We start from the raw sequence: 21,290 nt of genomic DNA, 5'->3' as shown, positions 1-21,290 counted from the left end.
AAGGTATAACCGGATGTAGTGTTTTTCTCGATAGTTTGACACCGCTGCTAACGATTCTCTCTGTACTGTATTTATTCATTTCTTTTGCTGTGTGGCGTTGTGGGGGCGCAGGTGTGTGCTGTCATACAGGGTTACGGAGCTTCTCTGACCTCTGACCCGCACACTGCGGCCTGTTTCTGACGATGCGGGGTTAGCTTAGCACGTTTCATTCATTCTGGCTAACGCTAACGCTAAGGCTAGCTGTCTACAGGCGGCTGGATTTCCGTGACAGAGTCCAGCTGCAGTCTGATGTTGGTTTTCTGTTGAGCTCAGAAATAACAGTATCCGACCATTACGCCGCGGTAACGTCAGCTTGTCAGCAAATTAACGCACGGTTTTCAAAGTAACGTCAAGGTGTACGTTACTGTGATGGATTATGAAGAGAAAGCGAAGGCAGTGGGGGACTGCCTGCTCAGCTACAAGAGGGATGAGTCCGGATGGAAAGTCTGCAAGAAATCGGTAAATGTGTGCTGCTTGATATGAAACTTTAGAATATTAATGGACCTGGTTCCGATACACACTGTTCTCTGCTAACGGCACCGAGAACCGACCGGAAGCTTCTATATTAAACATGTGGCTTTGCTCACCGACACAGGTGAGGTGAGCCTGAGGTCACCTGACACCACAGCTTTCAACAGCCTGCACGAAACCTGGGGCTCCTTTAGTAACGATACTCCACGCGCTAAACAAGTGTAAAAAAAACCCCCAGCAAAGTCTGAGCTAAATTCCTAATTTTTGTTCAGTCACGTGATTTTTTGCAGGCGTGCGAACTAATCATTATAACTGCTGCTGCCTTCACATGCTTCCCGGAAATATGATATTTAGCGGATTCACGAGTTACACGAATGGCCTTTCAAAGTCGTAATTGCGAGTGGAAAGTGACATTTCGATGATACCCGAGTTGCTGAGTTGTGACGTTTGCGTGACGTTCCAGTGTGAACAACTGACGGCAGAAAATGCATTGTTTATAATGTTCTTAGAAGCTATCATTTACTTGTAATAATTGCAAATCTTAGTATATGCATCTATAAGCTGTAGCCAGCAAGCAAACTTCAAACTGTAAAGCATGACAGGTGAGCTCATGGATGAATTAAAGGTCAAATACATACCTGATGTGCTTTGTTTTGCTGCTGAAGCACAAATGAGCTCTGGCTACTTGCTTTAGGTAAAACATTAGCCACAAAAAGAACCTTTTTACTTTGAGCTTCTATCTTTGCTGTTTTTTTTCTGACCAGGGCACTTGAATGTATGTAGTAATAATGACTGCACAACTGGGAGGTACAATATTACCAAGGAGCAAGTAAAGGCATCGTATGTCTTTGAAATAAATGCATTCATTAAAAGATATTTCTCACTAGAGGAATAAAAAGTTACAGAATACCACAAACAAGCATTTCATTCAGGACATTGTTTGGCATTAGCTGGCACTGGCAGTTATTTAAATGCACGGCTGACGGATATTACCACCTTTTATCAAAAAGTTCATTATTCAGATTAATCAGAAATAATACATCCTACCAATCAACACTGGCACTGAACTCATATGAGCCGACAAGTGCCAACCATACACTCAAAGCTATAGATGGCAGTCAGCAGGTGGTGCTCAGTGATGGCTGACTGTCAGTGCAGGGTATCAGTGGCCCTTCTATCACACCTCCTCCTCAAGTAAGAGGACAGAAAGACACATCCTCTGACTTATTTGTTGCTTTGAAATGTGTAGTGTGTAAGCTGGAACAGCATTTGCCAGAGACATTCATTACACAAAAATAAATGTTGCTTACTATAAATGGCTTGTTTTCTGTTGCAGAACGACGTGGTTGTGTCATGGCGCCCCTCGTCTGAGTTCCCTGGGAATGTGTGAGAAAACTCAGCTTCTCCTTTTCATTCTTATCTGGTTGTGTAGATAGAACATTTCATACTTTGCTGATATGCCAGTTCAAGAGTAAACACAAGGATAAGGGTTATAGTCAGGACGTTTCCTTACAACTATGACTACATGTCTGCGTAAAGAGCTACCTGTCCTACATAGCATGTTAACTAACACTGCACATGAAAAGTGATGTCTCAGAATGATTTCCCTCGGGATAATCTTGTGGCAAAGACTGTGGGTTGGTTATGAGCTTACTTTATCATAGATGTTACTTTAACTTTTACATGATATTTTCATAATATTATAAGCCTTTATAAGCTGCTTCCAGCAGGTACTGTAATACCGCTTTTCAAGATATCACTTTCAAATATGACTGAACAGCACATCCTTGCATTAGCCCTTCATTAGATGGCCCCATGAACAAAAGAAGGTCTGAAATGACACCAGATCACAGACTGTAAATGTTCTGGTTTAGTGGTGATGTCGATAACAATTGCATCAGAATTAAAGTGGTCAAATGTGGGTTGAATATAGGTTTATGAAAGTCACTTCTGTCAGCCTTGTAAAAAATATGTTTTAAAAAAATGTGTGAAAAACGGTTTACAGCTACTGTTAAACTTTTTATTTTTGTGCAGATTTTTCATCCGCAATTATATTAGTGAAATGAAAGTTACAGTACCAGTGTTTACGTAGTCAGGTACTATTATCAGATATTTGGCCAATCTGGAAATAAGTTCCTTACCAAAAAAATCCTCATCAATGTGTTTGTAAAGGTGTCACATAAAAAGACTGAAAATCAACTCCCATAGGAAAATTCATGACCGCTGCTTAAAGTTGGGGTACCTGCAATCTTATTGTTAAAACACTGAAAATGTTTACCTCTGCCTAAAGTAGCATGTTAGGGGTCAAACTGCTGTCGTTGTTTTCTTCAGGATTCTGAAGCGATTGCAAGCATTTATTTTTGCACCTAAACCACTCCTTGGTCGAAAAATGTCACTTTTACATGTAAATTTAAAAGTAGCTTCATTTGTTTATTTAACTATCTCCACTACTAAACAATACTGTTCCACAGTGTCAAAAGTCTCAGGAATTTTGGTCTGAGTCTACTTCAGACTCTACATCATGGGTACAGTTCTTGCATGTAATGCCTTGTGTATTATATTTAAGAAAGGTGCACTCTAGAAGATCATTCATTTTTGAGTTTCTGCAAGGAAACACTTTGGAAACAGTGTGCAGATTACAAGAAATGCTTATCTGTGTGCATTTGCCTGTCCAACAATGTGTTTATGTAACTCACAGCCGATTCATGCCATAAGGGGATAGTTTGGATTCCATGACGTGCAGTTGTATGGGTACTTATCCATAGTCAGTCTATTACATACAGTAGAGGTCAGTCAGCACGCTTCCAGCTTGGGAAAGCAGGCTGGAGTCTGACAAGGAAGTTCTCTGTCTATGCTCTCGTCAAAGCCACCAGACTTCATTGAGAAAAGCAGTAATTTTAGCTCACTGAACTCAAGAGCTGCTGGTCTACCGCTGTGTCCATCAGTTAGTTAGTGTTATTGTGTAACTTTGGTGAATCCCAACAACTTTTTTAGTACAACAAACAAAAAAAACAGATGGAGGCAGTGGTAGACCAGCAGCTCCTGTGTTCAGCGATGTTTAATTACTATAATCTTTCTATGTGGTCTGGCTTTGAAGAGAGCTACAAGGGCTTCATTTTCCTGTTGCAAATCGCTGTCTGACATTCAGGTAAAGCAGTGAAAATACTCTTGACATAGTGAACTCAAATAGACTTTTTCAGGTTGGACTGTGTTTAGGTGGCTTGCTGACCCCTCTGCAGCACATTGCTTAGCTTCTGTGTTGGACTCCAGCCTGTCTCCAAACTGGGGGCTGCTGACTGACATCTACTGTGTGTAATATACTGTCTATGGATAAGTACCTCTTACATCTTCTCACCAGTAAATCTGAAATATCCCTTTAATAACCTGCCCTCCTGACTGTGATCTGTCCTCTGACTCCCTCTGCAGTTATAAGGGCGAGGGGGTTGTCAGTGGCAGCCCAGAGAAAGTATGGGAGTGCCTGAAGCCAGTACCCAGTGGACTTAGAGTCAAGTGGGATAACAACGTGAAAAAGTTTGAGCTTTTGGAACAAATCACAGAGGTGTGTTACCTGTCTGTCTTTCATAATGAGGTATTGCTTTGTCACGATCATATAAGTTGACTCAGTTTTCACTCCACACAGTAGTCTCATTTGTCTGAATGATTTTAAAGCTGCATTAGGTGTCTTTTACATATTAGTGGCTTCAAATGGCAGCAAATCTGTTCGGAAATTATAACTTAAAACTGCAGTACCCAGAAATCTAGTGGGGTCATGTCAGTCAGGGCTCCTCAGTGTGACTGTTTTGGTAGCATGTGAGACAAAAATTAAGTGCGACTTAACATTTTCATTGGTTGCACCAGTTTGCCTGACAGCCATAAATTTAAACAGTGAAGAACTGCTCCACAAAAAGAACTTCAGTCTCGGCCCCAGGTAACGACTGGTCATTGAGAGCACATCAGGACAAGCAGCTAAAGTTTTCCACAAAAATCGCCACCACCACATTGAGACCCGACATCGTCCTGTGTTCAGAAACCGATAAGCGGGTCTTGCTTGTGAATAGGGATGGGTATCGTTAAAATTTTAACCATACTACTACTCATACCTTTACTGCTTATCACTGATTCCTTTTTACCTTCAACAATAGAATAGAATGGAGGCAGTGTTAGTCCAGCAACTCTGTCACTGAGTGGAGTAATAATGGATTCAAATCCCCGTCAGTAAGGGCTGTCTCACAGCAAGGTAAAGCAGGGAAAATATTCTAAATATAGTGCATACTAAAACTGATATTGATTTTTTTTAGGTGGCTTTATACTGATCAATGAAGGCAGAGTTTGCTCAGCGCCGTTTGATGATATGATGCGACGGTTTTCTGCTAGAAAATATTGTAAATTAACAGTTATGATTGTGATTGGGTCTGTATCATGGCCTGTAAAAATAATATAGGTTTATAGCAGCTAGCTGAAAGAGGGCATATCTCCACCTGCAGTGGAGGAGGCGGATATAATTCATCAATAAATGAATGAGTAAATGAATGCGCTGGACTGTCTTGGTGAACAGGAAGCTGAGTTAGAGGGCAAAGCTCTTGATTTACTGGTCCATGTATGTCCCAACCCTCTTCTATGGTCACGAGCTCTGGGTAGAGACTGAAAGAATGAGATCACAGATACAAACGGCTGCAGTGAGTTTCCTCTGTATGGTGTCTGGGCTCAGCCTAAGAGATGGGGTGAGGAGCTCAGACATCTGGAGTGGAGCCTTTGCTGTTTTGAGTCAAAAGGGGACAGCTGAGATGGTTCGGGCATCTGATCAAGATCAACCTGATGATATTCTGAACAAATAGTACTGTCCTTTGTTTCATAGGAATTTAGGTAAATCCTAAAATACCAGACAGACGTCTGCAAAGACCTGAACTGCTCACAGACCGGTAATCATGACACTGTGCTAATTGTTTCTGGAGACTTTAATCAGGTGAAACTTAATAAGGTTATGATTTACTTCCATCCTCATATTGACTCTGCCACAAAGGAAATAAAGACATTGAACCACTGTTATATATGCCTTTTAGAGTCACCTATGGTCGGTATTCTGTAAGAGCGACCATGTGGCTATCTTGTTCAGATCAGTATGACCCCAGTGACACGAGTTCAGGGGATGGTCAGGCCAATCAGAGGCCGCCCTGCAGTCTGAACTACACGCAGTCTGGAGCAAGTTCCAGGACACCACCATCAACATCACTGATGTCATCAGTGAACTCACCGAGTCTGTGCTGGATTTTATCTGTTAAACTACAGAAGCAACAGTACCAAAAACGACACTTAAATCATTCTACCATGAGAACCCACGGATTACCAGAACCATCCAGGATGCCATTAACAAACACACAGCAGTTTACAAACTAAGACTGTAATCTGGAAACATGGACAGTTATAAAGCAGCAGCCCACAAAGTAAGAGGAGCAGTGAAGAAACCAGAAGAGACTAAAGAAAGTGGAATAACAATTTCAGGAGCGCAGTCCCAGAAGCATGTGACAAGGTCTAAAAAGTCTGGTGCATCAGTGCAACCAATTTAAATGTTAGTCGGGAGCCATGTCTGTAAACTGCATACATGTGTCATGGATGATAATCAAACTGGTCGTTGAGACTTTTTTTGCCAGGACACCAAAGTAAGACAGGACGAAAACGATTTGTGGAGGATACAGTTCACATTTTGATCAGTCACTTCTCTCTTCTTGTATTTGCTTTGCCAGTTTTCATTCCCAACCTACCGAATTTCATCAGTTAGGACACAAACACTTTTCTAAATTTACATCTTGCCTGGTGCAGCTTTAAATACATACATGTGATACCAGAGGTGATATTCATTCTTTCTTTTGCTTTGTTCAACTCTTCCAGTCTTTGAATACATGACCTTGTCTCCCACTCTTGCACAGGACATCTCTATCTGCCGAACAGTCACGCCCTCAGCAGCTATGGGTATCATAGCTCCACGAGACTTTGTAGATGTTATTTTAGTTAAGCAATACGAAGATGGCACCATTTCATCAAATGGTGCGTAATGACTCATTTTTGTCTCCTCTACTTCATGTGCTTGTTTCTGTTGTACTTTCTAAGAGTCATTGTGCCATGCAGTGGGGACGGGACTGTTTTTACTTGTGGCAGTGGTTTGAATGCAAACTGTGGATACACTGCAGCTCTTAACAGACTGAATAGATTCATATAGACTAAATGTCACACATTAATGACAAGGTTTCCCCTTTTTTTCAATTTTTGATTGATTTTCTGCCCCACAACAAGAAAAGATTTGGATTCAATCAAATATGTCTGAAAAAATAGCTATCAAAGAGATTAATCCATCTTGTCCATTGATTGTAGCAGGGATGATATTTTTCTGGATTTATAGATCTGTTATTATTGATTATTAGACCCATTACTTACACCTGAAAATGTGACCCACATGAATCTTGCAAATGTGGTAAAAAAAATTATACATTTACAGCACTGGGCATTCAGATAGCCCCACAGATTTTTTTCTTTAGCCTTGCATGTTTCTCCACTTTGAGCAGTTGTCACTAAAGACGTGTGTGCAAGAACTCCAACTACAGACGGATTTTAGTCAGAAGTGAAAGATTTCTTTTCGTCATTGTCTGTTTTTTTTCACAGCTATTCTGAAATTGTTTTTATATACTTCGGTCCCAGTGATAGCCGTGGCCAGAGGAGTTATGTTTTCAGGTTGTGTGTCCGTCTCATCCCAGTGAACATGATATCTCGAGAATGCCTCAAAGGAATTTCTTTAAATTTGGCACAAATGTCCACTTGGACTCATGAATGAACTGATTTGAATTTGGTGGTCAAAGTTCAAGGTCGAACTGCGCTGAGAACTCAAAAAACATGTTTTTGGCCATAACTCAAGAATTCATGTGCTTAAATTTCACATAAATGTCTAATAGGACAAAATGATGGGCATCTTATATCCAAGAGGTCAAAGGTCAACTTCAGTGTGACATCATAATGCTCTGCAAAAACACTTTTCTGGCCATGACTCAACATCATATCTCAGGAGCAGAAGGGAAGACATTTGGGCAGATACTGAATTGGGGACATTAATCTTGGATGTCCGTCTGTAAACTGTGCTGATTTTAGAGATCTTCTGTGCTGCCGGGGAAAGATGTGTGTGAAGAATATAGAATCATACGTAGAATCATACGTATAGAATCATTTTTTACAGACATGATAGTAATCTGTAAGTGCAACTTGAGTGCTTCGAGGAGGCATACAACCACACAAAAACAAAATACTAGGAAATTTGCCCAGTTTACCATGACTTCCTCTATAAACCATGACCACTCTATCTTTTATGTGAATACAGACATAGATAGATCATTTTGTTGGTTGAAGAGAAAATGTCTCCATAGAGATGAGAGTTTAGTTTCTTTGCTCACATGGTTGAGTCGCCATTTACAGACAGCAATCAATGTCATGTTGACAAATATGCATGTATGCATGTGTTTTGTATTAAACAGCCACCAATGTGAGTCACCCGGGCTGCCCCCCCCAGTCTGGCTATGTGAGAGGATTCAACCATCCATGTGGTTGCATCTGTGTTCCCATCTCAGGGTGAGTATACTAACCTTGAAACACGCATTAAACAAGTACAGAATGTGTTTGTAGGGAGTATTCTTCACTGTAATACTTGCTTCTCTTTTACGTGTCACATTTTTCCCATGTGTTTCCTTCAGAGAGCCCAACAAAACCCAGGTGCTGAGCTTCTTCCAGACAGACCTGGGTGGCTTCCTCCCTCGCTCCGTGGTCGACTCCTTCTTCCCCTCCAGCATGGCGGAGTTCTACAGCAATCTGGCCAAGGCTGTCAAATCTCTCAAGGACTTTTGACACCCAGAGTTACAAAATCTCCCTTCTAACCTGAGGCCTGCTGTCTGGTCAGGCCAGTTACTCATTCCATTTTAAACAATTCAAACTCAACAGCAATCAGCACACTGATTATCAAACTGTCACCCTTTTCAAATGGATCCAAACCAGTTTATCTTAAATGTACATTCCTTTATTCCTGTTACTGTAGGAGGAATCATGTCCATCTTCAGCAGTCAGCCCTCTTATTTGAAAGCAGCTCACATATTAAAAAATTCCTACAATAAGAATGAGGGCTTACAGTTGACAAAACCTGCATCTGGAAATCCACTCTCTTTCCATCTGTGGGGTGGATATATTTCCTCCAATCTAAAGAATGAAAATTATATGCCAAATCTGTATATGTACATGTGCTAAAAGTACAGAGCATCTTTCCTTTTTGTCACTATGGTGAGACACTAGATGTTTCCTCTTCATATAAAAGCATACTTCATTGTGTACTGTAAACATGCATGTTGCATGGACCTTATTTATCCTATGCTGCTATCAGGTTGTTGGCTTTGAGTACTGGCTCATAACTCATATTTTTTTCTGCTCATCTCCAGCTCAACTATAAACAATGTAGATTTTTAGCCACACAGAAGCACAGCTGGGATGGCATAGGTGGCCTCTTTTTCCCCCTTTTTGAAATAGGACATGTTTTGTATTGCTCTATTGAGCAGAAAAGTGTCTCCCCTTTTTGCATGGCATTGGTTTCTTAAGTGCATTTTTTTACATCATACACTAAAACTCATTTAAGATTAGAACCAGCTGCCTGCAGTTTGTTAGCTAGATTCTCAAATCTTATAACAGCTTTTCTGACTCACTGAGCTCACAAAGGTGGTCACAAGCAGACGCTGGACTTTTTCAGCTCAGATAATAGACCTTTCATTAAAGGGATGTGGTGGGGGGAAAAAATCCCATGTCATATGAGCAAATGGCAAGAACATTTTTGAAGATAAAACAATTGTGTCATAGTAGTGCAGTAGGCAGTATACTGGTTGTAATATCCTGTAAGATATGATTTTTGTTATATCAACAGCCACACCATAGACTGTGTAAAGATGGATGGCACATCCCCACTTAACCCCACTGTGCAAAAATGCAGCCAAAATATTCCGAATGCAGCCACTGCCATCTTGCTCTTGTGAAGTCATTTGGAGCTGTAGTGATCTCGGCAGTATCAAGTTCCCCCCAGCTGACCAATTGCAAGCAGCACCATAAAACGCAAGCACACCTGTTAGCACACATAGCTGTCAATCATGTCATTAGTCAACTAATTAAAGCCAAACGTATACGAAATATGAACACTACAGCAAACAGCAGAATAATAAGAACGACCTTAAATGACAGAAACCATCTTCGTGAAAAATATATTTGGAGTGAACTTTGAGTTTTTAGTTGTTGGCCTATGTCAACAACTAAAAGGGGGCAGGGGGCAGGGTTTAGACCAATACTGCAGCCAGCCACCAGGGGGCAAATCAGATGCTTTGGCTTCACTTTTGGGGAGCTGTTATGTCATCCATCTTCATACAGTCTATTCATCGGGCCTGTGCTTACCTGAATTGCTGCAACTTTTCAACAGGCAGTAAAATTATCATTGTAGTAGGAATCAAACCAGCAGCTTTCCAATTAGTGGGTGACCCGCTTTACCTCTCAGCCACAGTCACAGCAAACATTATTTAACTCTCCAGCAGGGTGAAACACCCAGGCACACAGCAGTGTGTGACACACAATTAGTTACACTAATAATTGTACATTTACAAAAGTAATGTTACATTGCTGAATGGCATTCTGGGTGCAGCTCTCCAGTTAGCCAGGTAGCATAACAGTTTGTTAAGAGCTATGTCGCCACAGTACAGTCAAGATCAGAAAAGAGAGGCGGGATGAAGAAAGAGAGCAGAGAGGCACCAGAGGAACTTGTGCCTGACAGAGTAGCTGCGTGTGCTGTTTGGAAGCTTTTTTGGTTTTAAAAGATCTGGCCTCTCTGTGTCTGAAGAAAACACTTCAAAGACAACACAGTGTAGCTGTGACGCCCGCTATGATGACTTTAAAATGTTTCTATATTTTGTGATTTTCATTATAAATCTTGTAGAAAGGCAGGAATATAATAGTGATAAACTATTATGAAACTGCCAGAATCTTAAAAATTAACGAGATACAATTTTTTGGTTGTACAGCCCAATGCTATGGTGTAGTGTACAGCGTAGTTTTGCAGGCTGTTTTTTTGGGGTTTTTTTACGAAGATGTGTATCATATGAAAAAAGAAATTCCCGTCGCTATTTAAGGTAGCTTGACTGTTGAAAAATGTCAGGTTTCTGCAGGACGTCCCATTTCACATAAGTAACAACTCTAGTAATGATTCTCTGACTTGAGTCAGTGGTCTGCGGTGTTTAACTCCACCCTCTGGTGCTGGTTTAACCCACCGGGACCCTGACTGAGGTGGTACCAAAAAAGTTCCAGGTACTACAACTTTGCAAGCAAAAAAACAAAAGAGAGAGAGAGAGAGAGAGAGTCCAGCTGAGTTGGGCTGTGACGTACCATGCAGTGGAAATGTAACTTTTGACTGACGCTCTTGCTGACAGTTATGGTCTGACTTGTATGCTGTATATATTATTGACTTTTCTGCATCCAGACATAATCTTTCAAGAGAGAATTTTAATGTCTCTAAGAATAGAATTTTTTTTCCCCATCATCCCTAATACTACTTTTACTTAAGCAACATTTTATATGTAGGGATTTTACATGTAATGGTGTATTTGTTAGTTTATTAGTAATTTTACTTAAGGATTGCCTTTGTGAGCCAGATTCAAGTCAAAAGTGCACTCTGTGAACACTAATCTCATTTCTGTACAGAGGTTCTACTCAACGCATGACCTCCTATTAAGACACTTAAGAAAAAATTAGGGAATGATGAAGTCAAACTCGATTTCCATTGTATGTAACAAGAGTATTTCCACTAGTCCAGATTGGGGCAGTGTTTAATTCTTAGCTGACACTTTAAGACACAACGAATACCTGGACAGAAGTCCATCCACACTGACCATTGATCTTATCTTTACCATGCTATGCCATGAACAAGCTTATTCCTCTGTACCTGTACACAACCATGAAAGCTTACAGCACTTGGAAGAAAAAAAATCTTGTATGTATTGTGTAACTTAACAATATAAAAGTTGCTTTTTATTTACATAGATAATATATTAATACATTATTAATAATCATACAGATTATTCCACAACTGCCAGAATCTTCCTCAGGTATTGTAGCAACTCATAATTTAATAACTGTGCATATTGTAATAATTTAGATGTAATAAAAGCTCACAATGTAATAATTAGCACATCATTTAAGAAAACCACAAGGGCATAATGTAATAAGTGAATACAATATGAGAAAATTATTTCATTTTTAATTGAGAAAAAAATTTAGGATGACAGATGTCCACTGTCCTGGAAAATTGATGACCAGAGGCAATGCAAAATTTTGTTTGGGTGAGTCTTAGCATGAAATAATCAGTCAGACATAACTATTCCAGTTACTTTAAATGTTTGCAAATCCAAGCAGTATAACATATTTTATCACTGGCAGCTAATATGTGAAAACAATGTTACTGTGAGAAAAGATAGCAATGAAAGATAATGATACTTTGTCAGAAAAGCTAGCACATGTATCAGTGGTAACTAATTTGGGCTCAAGCCCCAAAGGAGCCGAGCCTTACCGTGATGTGCTGGTTTGTTATCATCATATTTGTCATTAGGGGCCTCCGCTCTAATTTTCCTGAGCTGGAAACAGGAAATCTGGCCCAAAAACTGGAAATGATGTGCAAATGCTTCCCAAGAAATATGATAACCTAAAAACGTCATATCGGAAAGGGCATGCCCCCTCACACTGCAAGTTCGACTGACTTGAAAGTTAGCACACATGCAACTCAATATGCTCTACAAAAAAGGCATCTTGTAACATAAAAGTCAGCCATGATGGATTCTTTGCTAATTATGCACAATGTGAAAAATTTTGACTTCATCAACATCAAATTTGAGACACAGCCTTGAGATATATCTTGACTTATATATGAAATCTAAGTTATATATATATATATATATGCATACACACACACACACACACTCACATATATATATATGCCAAGTCAATAAATATATATGCTAAGTGTAGGACACACTCATTTCCCCATAATGTAATAACCTATTAAATTATGCCCACAACTGCTATTACCTTATGCACATGTTGCTACATGTATTCAGATGAAAATAGATATCACCACAAATGTACTGTATTGGTTTGGGACCCATAGTAAGCCTTCCGTCGAGCCTCTGTGTATGGAGGCTGATGCTAAACCCTCAGTATGACATGAATGAGTGAGGAAAGGCTACATGAAACATGTGGTTTGTGTGGTGAACTACTGGCGTAGCCACTGTCTCTAGAGCCTTCATGTGTATGATAAGCCATAAAGGGTGAAATGTTTTACCTAGTCTTATGTTAGGTGTCAAGATTCCTTTGTTTGGCGCTTTACCGGTACCATCTTTTTACCTCACAGTGTAGCCAGTAATATTATTTTCATTTTAATTCATCTCACCAGTTCACTGAGTCATGTGTGCTTGAGATGTAATTGCATGTTGATCTAAAGGGATTTTCATGTGTATGTTATTTAAATGGAGCCAGCAAGGTTTTTCCTTTATGTGAAATGATCTCAATGTACACACAGGTAGCTGCTAAAGTACAAGCAACACATGATCACATGAGGAATACAAAGTGATTGGAAACCAGGAAAGCACATTCGTAGCACTCAGTAAATCAACACTGAATCACGTTTTTGACTTCTTGACATCATCTCTACCAGGTACCAACATATGACCTGTATCTGGCCTCTTCAGTTAAACCTACTGTTCGTAGTGCTCTGATGATCCCTTTAGCTTGCATTTTATTCAGATGCTAATATTCCATTTGGAGGAATTGGCAGATTTCTCAGCACAGGTGGTGCAATATGTCTCAATAATTAATATTTTTACAATAATATGTCAAATGACAAAGTGAAATGAGATCATGTGAAAGGGGCTGCTTGTCATGATTAAAACTACTGACAATTATCAATGGAAATGCAGCTACCTTCAACTCTCTAGGGTTCACAGCCACACAGGGTTAAAAGTCTGCGACTCCCAACCAGTCTGTTAGAACTGAGGAAGCTGCTCAGATGAGAGGAAAAACATCTTTATGAAACTCAAACAAGTCAAGTTACCTACGATTTAGCACCTTGAATTATTTACATGTTCTAACTTTTTCCCTCATTGGGATATGATAGCCAGATACAGGTAACATGTTCATACTGGATGGGAATGGGGTCCATGGGAACACTTGCTGGGACATCTGTCTTTGGAGTGCCACCAGAATGTTGTGACTGATCTGCAGCCAGATTTGTTTCTGAACATATACAGACTTAACTTTTTATCTTTGGGAAGACAGAGTTTGCTTAAAAATTGGCTGAGTCATTTAAGTGGCCGGAGAGCAGTTCAGTGCAGCAGCATGTTGTTCACCTTTGATTTATCTTACTTCAGTGAACTTCGATAGACAACCATCTCGCTCGACAGGAATAACAAAGTAGCCAATGAGCATATAAGCTGTGGCACAACCAGCGATCGGTGAAACCCTTTAAGTATTCATTGTGACCGTGATGTTCCAGCACCTTGTGCTCCAACTCTGTTCAGACATGTCTCTTGTGTTACACCAGCGCAGGTTTGTCCTGAGGGCACACCGTCTTGGGTCATTTATTGACAGCTACTACAAAATATATGGAAAACAAAACATGTCAGATGTTTATAATTTACTGGTCTTTGTGACAGCAGCTGCTGCTACTCTTTACAATTTTACATGAGTTTTCCATGTCTAGACAAAACACATGAAACTGGTTATGTTGTACTGTTTGCACCCTGTTTTGTATTTCACCAGCATTAAACTGATTAATAAGACCATGTTGTTGTCCATCACTGTTCTTCTTTAGTTGTATATAAAGCCGTGTTTCCATCAAAAGCTTTCCCTATAATACCTTTAGAACCAAAAGAAACCCCTACGGACAGGCACCTAGACCCTTAATCTGTTTATTTCCACAGCTGACTGTACTCTTACATGCAGGCAGGGCTGTTGTTACCCACTGCTCTGTTCAGCAGTCATATTTCTTGTTCACCGGTCATACAGAGTGAAACCTGCATCCCGTTTAATGTCCACAGAATGGGGCTGCAGGCTGGAGTGAGACTCTCTCTCAGTGGAATATTTAAAAATAGTGGGATTTTGCATTGACTTTTCAGACAACAGCAAGGGTTTAGTCTAGCCGGAGTAAGTACAACGCTCTGCCAAGTTTTTTTTCTCCAGGTAAGGATTACAATATATGCTGTTCACATAACCTGGTTAAAATTATAACAACACTTGGTTATCCACTCATTACTAAAAGTGTCTGTCATCCAAGAGAGACAATAAAAACAGATGGAGTGGTCAAAAATGTCATTGAAATTTAAGGTGTGTCCATGGATTCTTATCGTCATCTCATGCATTGAGTTACATTACATAACTAGCTGCTGCTAGAGGCTATAAACATACTTTTAGTTTATAGTTAGAGTTTACTAATGTATCAAAAACTTGTCATGGTATGAACAGTGGTTAAAGCAGCCACAGCTCAGCGCTGAATGTTGATTCTCTACTGAGCAATCAACAGACAGCAGCATTTCCAGCTCCACCTTTTAGTCCTGGATCAGTGTGCTAGGTACCCCAACAGAGGGGTGATGAAAAATGGGAACAGTCCCAAAGATATTAAAAAAAACATCCACAACTTTTCTCAATGGAAATGTAAAAAATGTGTACCAACCTGCTGGTTGAAACGCAGCTATACAGAATGTTCTCACAGTTTTAAAGCCACAAACAAATAAGGAGAATTGAACACACTCAGATTTGAACTGTTTGATTTTTTTAAATTTTTTTATTTTATTTTTATTTTAAGTTCTTTGAATTCTTACAGCAGATATAAGTGACTCCATAAACATCTGTTTTTTTAAATTGACATTTTTAAGCACACTAGTATAAAACATTTATTTTGTGGTTCCATACAAAGACTTTCTATTGCATTATAGTTGTGTCTTAATCCTGAGTGTGCAATGAGGTGTTTTGAGTTTGGACTCGCAGAAGTTATATTTTGTAGAGACAATGTTACCACCCATAGACCATTTTAATTTAAGCAAAGAAATCTCTTCTTTGTTTAATGAAATGTTAAAGTATCTACCCTGGTCCAGTCTCCTGCTCACAATACGTGTTATTATGGTGCATGTTTGTTGATAATCAATGTGCAAATACATTTATCTTTCACAAAAGACTTTTTGTGTGCATGATGTCCCTTGCATGCTTAGAATTAAACACATTAATAACAGCATTTAATTCAGCCTGGTTTGACAGAAAACTCAACAAGCGGGATGATCAAACTCAAAGACACACAGCCCCACACACTCTGATAAATATCTCTCTGCTGTTGCACCTCATTGCTTATTTGTTTTTTCATACCATGATAGATTTAACATCCAAGAGCATTAAAAACACTGCCTAATCAACTTCTGAAACACATTGGCCCGGTACAACAGCACCACAGATTTGTTGCTGTGAGCTGCATTGTTCTGTACAGGATTTGTTTTTATTTGGCCACCTCTCCTGTAGTTCTTCAGATTTGTGTGAATGTCAGAACTGAATCAGACTTAGCCATGTGATACACTAACAGACTGATAAGTAAGGCACTGCTGTAGCCAGGGGGCATAAAATCTGAGACCTCCTGCCTCAAATTAGCTAAAATCAGTCTTTGATGATATGTGAAGTGACTCAAATGGCCTCCCAGATGTTCAGAGAGCATCATGGGATGTAATATTTGTGAAAGGTTGGGCATTTGTCTGTTTGTGCTTTTTGATTGCAGTTTATTCCTACATGCACATCTTCATAAATGGAAAGCTTTGAAAACCGCAAGCAACAGTACTTTATTAGGCCAGGGCTGGGGGTGGGGGGCTTGGCCGAGGGATTGCAGGTGCATGTGCCTCGACTTTTTTGCATAGTAAGATTCTGACTGTACAGTCGGCTCTGCCTGCTCAGTTAGATATAGTTTTGGTTTTCGATCTCTGATGACCAGCAGTGCAAAACCACTTGCTTAAACTTCGTCTCACCCAGAGACAGTCCAAATCAAGAGGCAAGGTCATGGTAGCTATGGTGGACGCTGTATATAAAGTGTTTTTACCTCGCCATCACACAGCCTTTTTCTTTGGCACTACATTTTCTCAGCTGTATAACTTCCATATTACCACGTAGTCACGGGTTAGCTGTATGAATAAGACTCTCAGCAGTTCATGGAAAACACACCATATAAAAGAAAATAAAACTGTATGATTATAACAGTGTCAACGAAATGGCAATCACCGTGGAGACCAAGGTTGTTTGGTGAGGTGTTTCATTTTTTTGTAGGTATTTAGTGTAATTTGGCCTGATGGTTGGGGGTGGCAGTGTTGTTTATTTGGTTTTGTACTACAAACACAGAGTTCAGTTGGATTAAGTAACAAGCAGGAACAGCACTTTTTGATCTAAACAGCTGACCCGCGGCTTAATACAGTACGCGGCTCAGCTGGTCTTCTGCATAGGACTACGGCAGTTATACGGTTGAGAAAATGTAGTGCCAAAGGAAAAGGCTGTGTGACAGCAAGGCAAAAAATACTCTTAATACAGTGTCCACTTAGGCTGAGGCTGATCTTTTTAGGTAGACCTTTTTTTAAGTGGCTAAAATACATCTTGATATACAAGACCCTATTCAGCATGCTGAGCTGTGGGGTGCGAGTTCTGTCTTTTTCTGCAAACGGAGCGCGCCAACCGCCAGCTACTGTATGTAACACACTGACTTTATCTCATACAGCCCCACTTCAAAAATCCTGAACTATCCCTTTAACTTTAATCAAAGACATAAAGGGGATACTCGAAAAACCTATTGATAAATGGGTTATTCATGTCCATGTAAACACGCTCAGTGAGATGATTTTCTGCAGAGGGTAAAACACTGACAGTGAGATCTGAAGATCAAATGGCTGGCTCCCTGTATGGGTTTTCAGGGGGTTTGGGAGGACTGACCCTTTAATAATGTTCATATCTGATCAAAAATGAGATGTAAAAATAACAGAAAAATATTCATAAGTTGTCCTCAGAGGAGGACCACGCTGCGTGGCTAATACCGGATTTTTATCTGACTATTTATAAAAGGCTAACGTGTGTACCTCATGAGCTATGGTTTGTGTTCTTTGGTCTCATCATTAGCAGGCAGCTCTGCGCAGCTGTGTGTCACTCTGCCCCCCCCGGCCTCCTCCTGATCACCGCTGTGATCGGTCCTTCAGGTAAAGCCTTGATCATGTTCCAGGCCTCAAAGCGAGTCATGTCCTGCAGACTGATTCCCTGAATGTGCAGCAGTTCATCTCCATGCAGCAGACCGCTCTGCTCCGCTGCTCCACCTGAAACACACACATGGGCAAACACTGCTGGGCTGATATCTCTCATAGTGTAAACCATAACTGCAAATCTGGGTTTCAGTAAAACAAATCCCGAATGTTCCTCCGTCCTGTCCTGACAGTTGTGCTATGTGGAATCTATGTGTAATTTTTTGTCCAGGTGTAATTTTTTTTCCACTCCTGACACGGAGTGTCGGCTTAATTTAGCTCCACAAAACACTTAAAAAACTGGTCTGACTTGGTCCTAATTTAGCCCAAAAATGGACGTTGACAATTAGGCTGTGTTTAGACCGTCTGACGTTTATTTTATTTCTATTTTATTTGTTTATTTGCACCATTAAAAAAACTTAGAAACTCAACTGGGCTTATAGAAATAGCTCATAGAAGGGAAGACAATAAATTACAAGTAATACAATTAATTACAATACTTTGTAATTGGTCCTAATTTAGCCCAAAAAAAGAAGATGAAAATTGGTCTATGTTCAGACTGTCAAATACACGTTAAAAATTTGGCTGTTTTTAGACTTTATGTTTTCACTGTTCGGATCACTGTTTAAATACTTAAATATCCAATATACAGTAAATATACACACTGCTTATGGGCATTCTTTGGATGACCACAATAGCTCCTTTTAGGTCAATTCCAATGTTCTACATTTCTATCCAGATGTTTGTGTGTGTTTTTTTTAAGGGACAAACGTAACATGCCCAGTAAGTCAGACTGACCCTGCCTACCGTGCATGTCAGTGAGAGAGAGCATTACATGCATGCTATAGACCGCCAGATTATGAACGTTCTGACCAGCAACTTTCTCGAACTTTCTGGACGGCGAACATTCAAAGCCACCAGGAAGTATGGCATGCTCTGATGCAAAATTTACATAGTGGCCGAAACGTGATGCACACTAGCCCAGAAAGACTTTTCTCCATTTGCTTAACATTGGGAAAGAGACGTCCTTAAATCACTGGATAATTTTTTTTTTGAGCCATATTGACTTTTCAGAACGCATTTTTAAATAGCCATTATTTAAAACATTAAGTCCTAAAGACGTAAAATGCGGCATTTTCCAAAAAGAGTGGTGAAGTGATGATGTATTTTTCGAGGCCAACCAGGAAATAAGCATCACACTGGTTCCCTCGTCAAAAACCTTATGGGATTTTTGAATGGGATTTTCGGTTATCGCCCAAAAAAAGCTCTGTGGCGAACAGAACTTTATGAGACTTACAAGTTTTGTTCAGCACGATAATCTTCACAGATGAACACCATTTTTGTGTGTTTTGAAGCGTAAATTAAATTGCCAGAAGCAAAAAGCTATTGATAGGCTATACAAGAACTACATTGTGGTCGCACATATTAAACGTCACCACTACATACACTGTAAAAACACATTAAAACACGGTCAAAAAATAGTATAATACAGATAAATCTACAAACTGTCGAAAAGCAGAGAGAACATGGAGGTAGAACAAATTGGCAATAAACTTTCAAATCTTTAAACAGCAATTAAATATTTATATCAATGCGACGAAGAAAGCAAGAAGGGCACATTTCTCAAAACTAATCAACGAAAATCAAAATAATCCAAAAGTCCTTTTGATCATTTCATAAATCCTGTTTTTAACCAGCCATACAACACAGTTTTATCGTGTAAAGATCTTGCAGTCCACTTCAGAAATAAAATAGATTTTATCAAACCTCTCTCACTATCAGCAAACAAATTTCATCTTTTTAGAATCATTTTCGCATGTGGAAACACTGGAGAAGTTTGTCCTGGTTGATGATGAAATGCTTGACAAAGTTCTCTCCCAAATAAGAACAGCAACCTGCCTTTTAGAGCCTATCCCAAAATCTCTCCTTAAAGAAAATTACAGCCTTTTTACTCACGATCTTCTTAACAAAATAAATTCAGACAGGTGTCTTCCCCACTGCTTTTAAAACTACCATTGTCAAACCTCTGCTGAAGAGAAACAATTTGGATACATCAATTCCTGATAATTAAAGGCCTGTATCCAACCTTCAATTTGTGAGTAAGATTTTAGAAAAAAACGTTTTTGATCGGTTAAATGATTTTATCAACACAAACAATGTCAGTGAAATTTTTCAATCTGGTTTTAGGAAGCATCACAGTACAGAGACAGCCCTAGTCAAAATTGTAAATGACCTCAGGTCAAACATGGACAGAAAAATGCCCTCGGTCTTAGTTTAACTGGACCTGAGTGCAGCCTTTGACAAAGTAGATCACAAAATTCTTTTAAACAGACTGCATAACCTGATTGGCATCTCTGGTACTGTTTGTAACTGGTTTGAATCATATCTCACTGACAGAACATTTTGTGTAAACATAGGTGACTGCTCTTCTAGGCTCTATCATTTGAAATGTGGTGTCCCCCAGGGTTCGGTTTTAGGTCCTACACTTTTTAATATTTATATGCTACCTTTGGGAAGTGTCATCAGGAGGCATACACTTCCATAGCTACGCAGATGACACGTAACTCTCCATTGTCGTGTCTCCTGATGACACAGGACTGATTGACACCCTTTTTAATTGCATTTCAGATATTAAATCCTGGAAGGCAAAGAACTTTCTTCAGCTCAACCCCGACAAAGCACAAATTTAGTCATGATTATACCTGCAAAGATCCTGTTGATGACTAAAGGTCTGTCTCCGTGGATTGAGCCTTTCCCCCCCTCCAGAGTGAACCCAACTCCTCCTGCTCCTTTCTCCAGCTCCACACTCAGCATACCTCCCTGCTCCTCCACTGCAACACAAAACACAATTAACAGGACTGTTGTCTGCAGAGCTTTACCGTACAGCTGAAAAAACATCAATGTTAAGATATTACCAGGTGTAATTTATCACACAGTAGAAAATGTGAACCCGTTTTTGGCCTATGTGAACCAAATGTGTTTTGGGGCTATGGAGAAGGCCTACAACTGCGTTCCTCGGGGAGTCCTGTGGGGGCTACTGCAGGAATATGGGGTGCTGGGGTCGCTTTTACGAGTCATCTGGTCCCTGTATGATCAAAGTGAGAGTTGTGTCCGCGTTCACGGTGAGTGTTGGCCTCCGCCAGGGTTGTCCCTTGTCACCGATTCTGTTTGTTGTATTCATGAACAGGATCCTGTAGTGGGGGGCGGGGTCTGGTGTGGGATGTTGCAGATGTTGTGGTCCTGGCCTCATCACACCGTGACCTCCAGCATGCACTGGGGCAGTTTGCAGCCAAGTGTGAAGTGGTCGGGATGTGAGTCAGCACCTCCAAATCTGAAGCTATGGTTCTCTGTCGGAAAACGGTGGACTGTCCCCTAGGTGGGGGGAGAGTTGTTGCCCCAAGCGAAGGAGTCTTGTTCATGACTGAGGGTAGA

General features: G+C 40.1%; 2 protein-coding genes across 3 annotated transcripts in view; one reads left to right on the top strand and one right to left on the bottom strand.

Moving 5' to 3' along the window:
* Positions 1-14,393, top strand: stard5 (StAR related lipid transfer domain containing 5). The gene is made up of 6 exons (XM_042484830.2): positions 1-498; positions 1,847-1,896; positions 3,937-4,069; positions 6,435-6,552; positions 8,025-8,118; positions 8,241-14,393. Exons 1-6 carry the CDS (start codon positions 409-411, stop codon positions 8,389-8,391), a joined length of 636 nt encoding a protein of 211 aa, XP_042340764.1. The 5' UTR covers positions 1-408; the 3' UTR covers positions 8,392-14,393.
* A 964-nt stretch (positions 14,394-15,357) lies between these two features.
* il16 (interleukin 16) overlaps positions 15,358-21,290 on the bottom strand; it is a 61,120-nt gene continuing 55,187 nt past the window's right edge. For both annotated transcript variants that reach the window (XM_088081258.1, XM_042484815.2), the window contains exons 25-26: positions 20,561-20,689; positions 15,358-17,933 (exon numbers count right to left, since the gene is read on the bottom strand). In XM_088081258.1, coding sequence (XP_087937384.1) covers positions 17,767-17,933; positions 20,561-20,689 — 296 coding nt within the window. In that variant the 3' untranslated portion in view covers positions 15,358-17,766. The remainder of the gene's footprint in view (positions 17,934-20,560; positions 20,690-21,290) is intronic.

The sequence above is a fragment of the Plectropomus leopardus genome, chromosome 1 (genome assembly GCF_026936395.1).
Source record: "Plectropomus leopardus strain MGB_pleo_1.0 chromosome 1, ASM2693639v1, whole genome shotgun sequence".
In the NCBI taxonomy this organism is placed as follows: domain Eukaryota; kingdom Metazoa; phylum Chordata; class Actinopteri; order Perciformes; family Serranidae; genus Plectropomus; species Plectropomus leopardus.
Note: the sequence above shows the minus strand (reverse complement) of the source record. Positions and strands in the feature narration are given on the sequence as shown.

What these genes read in the sequence shown, in the direction of transcription:
- stard5 (XM_042484830.2), top strand. Translation starts at nt 409, where the DNA reads ATGGATTATGAAGAGAAAGCGAAGGCAGTGGGGGACTGCCTGCTCAGC. An exon ending in GGAAAGTCTGCAAGAAATCG is followed by an intron (nt 499 to 1,846) that starts GTAAATGTGTGC and finishes TTTCTGTTGCAG; the next exon opens with AACGACGTGGTTGTGTCATG. An exon ending in TCTGAGTTCCCTGGGAATGT is followed by an intron (nt 1,897 to 3,936) that starts GTGAGAAAACTC and finishes CTCCCTCTGCAG; the next exon opens with TTATAAGGGCGAGGGGGTTG.